The sequence below is a fragment of the Protomyctophum bolini genome, assembly GCF_963924005.1.
Source record: "Protomyctophum bolini genome assembly, chromosome: 23".
In the NCBI taxonomy this organism is placed as follows: Eukaryota; Metazoa; Chordata; class Actinopteri; order Myctophiformes; family Myctophidae; genus Protomyctophum; species Protomyctophum bolini.
This window is the reverse complement of record NC_137884.1, coordinates 10,543,975-10,549,974: the sequence shown is the minus strand read 5'-3', so window position 1 is coordinate 10,549,974 and position 6,000 is coordinate 10,543,975. Positions and strand designations below refer to the sequence as shown.

The 6,000-nt window shown below is 45.8% G+C and overlaps 1 protein-coding gene across 2 annotated transcripts in view; it reads left to right on the top strand.

The window, feature by feature from the left end:
• LOC308310709 (plexin-B2-like) overlaps nt 1-6,000 on the top strand; it is a 199,991-nt gene that overhangs the window by 171,361 nt on the left and 22,630 nt on the right. For both annotated transcript variants that reach the window (XM_080757092.1, XM_080757091.1), the window contains 5 exons: nt 1-42; nt 942-1,071; nt 3,787-3,923; nt 4,221-4,403; nt 5,653-5,764. The exon at nt 1-42 is cut by the window's left edge and continues 107 nt beyond it. In XM_080757092.1, the coding sequence (XP_080613218.1) occupies nt 1-42; nt 942-1,071; nt 3,787-3,923; nt 4,221-4,403; nt 5,653-5,764 (604 nt within the window). The remainder of the gene's footprint in view (nt 43-941; nt 1,072-3,786; nt 3,924-4,220; nt 4,404-5,652; nt 5,765-6,000) is intronic.

Sequence of the window (6,000 nt, the reverse complement as noted above, 5' to 3'; positions counted from 1 at the left end):
GGACTGTGTGCACCAGGAGGACAGATACTCTGTCTCCACCAGGTAGGACTCCTAATAGTTAAAAAAAAATGAATGAATGAATTCTGTAATTCATTGTTTTAAATGATGATGTCTGCATTATCATTAAATAAATCTTAAAAATAAAATAAAAGCTCATAATACAAGTAAGACGCCTGAGAGCGAGAAGCGACATCGCCCTAAGGGGCCTCGCCCCAAAGGGAGAGGTCGCGTGCACGTATCCGCCTCGTTGGCGGCAGACTGCTTTGGCATATCAGATCAACATGGAATGAATTTGGTTCTGGCCACATAAGGAGCATGTCTTGAGTGTACAGGAAATTGATGAGGTCAGATCAACATATGGAATGTCAGAACAGGTCAGCTCCATATGGAGATCTAAGGGTGGTAACGGGGACATTCTCTTGAGTGTACAGGGTTTGATGAGGGCCCAGGTACTCTAGTTTTTGCCGGCTGCCGGGCTGCAATAACTTTTGGAGTTTGAAATTTGAATGGACAGGTATCAGTCAAAAGGGAGACATCGAAGAGGAAGGATGGATGGGGAAGGATCAACATAATGTATGTCAGAACAGGTTCTGACATATATCCATATATGGATATATGTCAGAACATATATCCATATATGGATATATGACCGCACTCGGTCACTACAGCATGGTGGTGTTACGGTGAAATTGGTGACCTGCTGAAATGCTGCTTGGTACTCGACATCAAGGGTTGGACTGGGAAAAGCCCCTGCGACATACTAGCGTCGTGTCCAGGGGGTGTACTTGTGCATCAAGCTGCCTCACACTACAAAAAATAGGAGATAGGCTCCTGCCCTATGGGTCGGTGACCATGGAACCTTCAGGGAAAGATCAGGGAAATGTGAAGATCAGTGCAGCTGTCTTATCTGTACCTCTCTCTCTCTCTCTCTCTCTCTGCAGTGTGGTGTGTGAGATCGGGCCGGTACGGCGCCCCCCAGTCGACCTGCCCGCTGATTGGAACAGAGGAGAGGTGGAGGTGGAGGTGGAGGGGGGGAAGGTGGGGAGGTCCGACGTCGTCTTCACCTATAGGGTATATACACACACACACACACACACACACACACACACACACACACACAGAGTAGAATACTAAACAATAATTATGTGCACTTGTGGTCAAGGTGGTTTCAATAGAGGAGATCAATACAAGATTATAGCTTACATCTGGACTCACCTGATCAATTTGGAAAGAGCGCGCGCACACACACACACACACACACACACACACACACACACACACACACACACACACACCCAGAGCTCTGTCCTCTCGGCTGTGGTGCAGGGAAATCGAACATCTAAACTAGAATCAATGGAGAACATTTCTCTCCAAGTCTTTGTCAACAGTCCCTAGAACACTAATTAAACACAACACAATGTTTACAGCATGAGCTATGCTCCCCCCCCCCCCCTCTCTCTCTTTCTCTGACTTTACTCTAGTTGTTGCTGCCTTTAAGCTTCCAGCAAATATAACACGAACAGAATAATGATGAAAGTACGCACACACACCGCGTGCATTACAATGTGCATTCTATTCGCATGCACGCACGCACGCGCGCACGCACACCCTGGCGGCAGACTAAACCAAGCCAGGTCCTAACCTGCTCACCAGGAGAAGGTTCAGTGTCTTGCTATATTTGTATAGTGGTGGTGGTGGTCTGCACTCTAATGAGTGCAGTCTTTTTGCTTATTTTTCTTGTTTATCTCCCTGCCGCAATATGCTTAATATAAAACAAATGTGAGACTAACCACTGAAAGATCAACTGAGCTGCACCGCCTCATGCTGTTCATGCTGTTCGGCTTTTATTTATTTAACTATATGTCTCGTATTTATTTCCACGGAATTACTTGTTACATTTTGAACCGCCGGCGTCTCATCCCACCGCATCTCTCACCGTGCAATATGCACGTCTCATTAATTGTCCCGCTGTCAAAGTAGGCAAACGGAATATGAATGTAAAGCGGAGCTCTGACGAGCCAATCAGATGGAGTATCCCGCTGGCAGACGGTTGTGTACATGTCGTATATGTCTGGATTCTCATCAGAACTTGGGGGGGTTTGAGTCGGAAAGTTCACAGAGGAAAGAAAGACGCCGTACTCTGAGGAATAGCAATGAATGTGCGTTTGCTTTTTACGCACGTTTGTGTCACAGCTGGTCAAACCTTACTCAAACGAGGTGTTTGCGCTTGGCTGCTTCAAGTTTCCTCATTACTATCATCCTTATTTCTTTGCTACCGTTCAACTTGCTGCCTTAACGGCATAGTATGAGCTACGGGGGCTTTGGAAACCGTCGCTATCAGGTGGAAACCTTGCATGTTCAAAACTGTTACTTATCAGTAAATGGCAAAAACAAGCTGTGCTCCAATGTATCATTGTAGTTATTATTTAGTCACAAGCTCTTGTTAATACTTTTCATTTGATCAATATTCCTAAAACCCACAGACAGACTTAGTGAAATGACATTTTTGGTCATTTTATTTTGAAGTTACCGTCTGAAACGGAAGCCTGTACGTTTATGAACCAATCAGAGCGTTGCATTATAATGATAATAATAATGAATTGCATTTTCAAGTGCTCAAAGTGCTTTACAATGGTTCATTCATTCATACATTGAGAGGTGAAGCGGCGAACAGTCGACGCCAGCGTCCTCACTTCCCACATTCACACACCAATGGTGGCAAGCTCACACCGACCAACTCATTGGAAGCAATGTAGGGTTCAGTGTCTTGCCCAAGGACACTTCGACATGTGGACAGGAGGAGCCGGGATTTGAACCGCCGACCCAGGGAACATTGGACGACCTGCTCTACCTCCTGAGCCACAGCCGCCCTATTACTTCAGCCTATGGGACGTTAGCACGCTGGGAAAGACCTAAGCTGCAAGCTCATTTGTAGCCTACCACTCAAGGAAATGACGTTGATGCTTTACAAATCAGTTTACATTCTCCGTGAATGAAAGTGTTGTGAATAATCGTATCCGGGGGAAATACATTTAGACCAGAGCGGCCAATGTGTTCCTCCAGGCTTTCATTTTTTGCGCCGACGAAAATGAAAGCCTTACTGCAAGTCACTCTGGATTGAGAGCTGCTGAATGCCTAAATTGTCAATTGCGGCCGTCGCTCACTTTATCAAAGGCCGGGGCCTTGGATAAAAGGCCTGTGGGTGGGTGGGGGTGGGGGATGCTTTCTCCCTGTTTCTCTGTTTGCCTTCTTGAGCCTCCCTCTCTCCATATCTCTCTGCTCCTCCCGCTCTTTTCCCTGTTTGCTTGTTAGCTCAGCACACAGCTAAGTGACTGGCAGTGTGCTTGGACTGAGACGAGAGAGGGACGTGTGGGTGAGTTGCTGCGTCACTCGTCCGTCACCCTGTCAGGAGAAGGTCAAGTTGTTTATCTCCAGCCTCCCTGGAGCGGAGCGAGAGTTGTTGTTCAGGCTAGTTAGTGGAGTCCGTGTGTGTGTGTGTGTGTGTGTGTGTGTGTGTGTGTGTGTGTGTGTGTGTGTGTGTGTGTGTGTGTGTGTGTGTGTGTGTGTGTGTGTGTGTGTGTGTGTGTGTGTGCGTGTGCGTGTGCGTGTGCGCGCGCGCCATGTTGCTATAAGTTGGTAGCAAAGTTTTACAGCAGTGTTGTCGGTCGTTTGGGAACGGACTAAAAAGTGAGGGAACCACTGCATTAATCCACTGGAAAACCAGCACCGGGATTAGGAACCGTGTACTTTTTGAACATTGTGCTCATTGATCTCTTGGGTGTGCAGGATCCGGCTCCAGAGCAGATCCACCCGGTCAGGGGTCCGGCAGCCGGTGGGACCGTCATCACCATCGACGGAACACACCTGGACACGGCCACTAAAGATGATGTCACAGTCACCGTGGGATCCGTGCCCTGTCAAGTGTAGGCACCCCTGTCCATAACTCTGCATTATTATTTTCCCAGTGGTGGGAAAAGTCCTCACATTTTTTTTTACTTAAGTTAAAGTAAGAATACAGCAAAATAGACATACTTTGTCACATGGTAAAAGTCTGGAATTCAACATTTTCAAAAGTATTTGGCAGGTTAGCAAATCAGTGTGCCTGTTGGAAATTGTATTTGCAAATGGTTTTGAAACGTCTGTCTGTCTGTCTGTCTGTCTGTCTGTCTGTCTGTCTGTCTGTCTGTCTGTCTGTCTGTCTGTCTGTCTGTCTGTCTCAGGCTGCAGTTTGGCAGTGTGATCCAGTGTAAGACAGGCAGGTATCAGGGTCAGAAGGTCCCCTCGGAGCAGCTGATGGTGACGGTGAAGTACGGCAAGAACACCACCAAGGAAGTCCCCGTCACCTTCCAGTACTATGACAACCCCAAGATACAAGACTACTACCCCCGAGACAGCTTCTTCTGGTCAGCTATCTATCTATCTATCTATCTATCTATCTCTCTATCTCTATCTCTATCTCTATCTCTATCTCTATCTCTATCTCTATCTCTATCTCTATCTCTATCTCTATCTCTATCTCTATCTCTATCTCTATCTCTATCTCTCTCTCTCTCTCTCTCTCTCTCTCTCTCTCTCTCTCTCTCTCTCTCTCTATCAATCACTACTACCACAGAGACAGCTTATTCTGGTCAGCAACACACCGTTTACTGCTCCACGAATTGTGATACTGTACAAAGGATTGGGTTGAATGTTTTTTTTTTTTGGGGGGGGGGGGGTTAAGCATTGGAATGTGTAAATAAAAATGACATTTTGTGGGGGGTTTTGCCATTCAGGCTTTGTGAAAGGTGAAAACATAATGGAATAAAAGAAACTCCTGCGCACTGTCTCCAATGGAAGAAAAATATGACAATGTTTAAGTCTTATACTGTAGGTTACCTTAAAGCTTTAAGATCGCTTTAAGATTTAAGGTCCAAGACCAAAACATTATATTCTCATTTAAATATATTTCCCATTTTTATTCCCATTGTTCCCCTTACGGTGTATTCCCATTATAAATTAAGCAAGGCACCAAACGGCACATGAAGCAATGAATTAGGGGTACAGCGTCTTTCTCAAGGACACTCCAGCACTAACTCTGTTAGTGTCCTCGATCGAACTGCCCCCGGTGAGCAGGTTGCTGCCATTTCTGAAATGAGTTGTCCCAGAAACTTTTTTTTAAATAATGACGGAAATATGGCTAGACGGTTTGCTGCCTTCACGCAGATGAAAGGAAACGACTCTTGAGCGGATTATGCAAAAAATAATTGGGATCGGCTCAAATAACTGCGACTCCAGTACGTAGGTCGCGATTACGTAATTAATGTGACATGCCAGGTGAGCACAGCGGGGAGCCCCACTGCCTGCCGCCCACCCTAGGTTCAACAATGCCAACGTAATCTCCTGCAAGGCCAGTGCAATATCTACCGTCTCTACTCTTGTGTGGGTTTCCACTTTGCACAGTCGCACACACACACGGCTAATTGTCGCTCTGTGTTCCCATGATAGCACACAAATCAAGCGACATAATATCAACACAGACAGATGAGACATGTGAGGCGAGTGAGTTGAATGCTGATTGCAGCATTATGTTCATGCTGATCGATTGGGCTTTCAAAAAATAAATTGTTTTGTGTGCGTGTGTGTGTGTGTGTGTGTGCGCGTGCGCGCGTGCAGTGGAGGCAGGAAGATCGTGGTGGAGGGGAATGGATTCGACCTCATCCAGAAAGCAACCATGAAGGTGGTTCCATCCACTGATGACTTCTCTCAAGCGCCCTCCTCCACAAAGGTACAGAACTCCAGCAATACTTTCATTTTACGACTCCATTTCTTTACTTAAGTAAAAGTACCAATATTGCAATATATAGTGTTACAAGTAAATGTCTGGAATTCAACATTTACTTGAGTACAAAAGTATTGGATTAAAAATGTACTTATAGCAAAAGTAAATGTACTCATTGTGCTCACAAAGCTTGTGGATCGGCAATTTTCAAATGGCCGAAATCCATATTGGGCTGAAGTGGT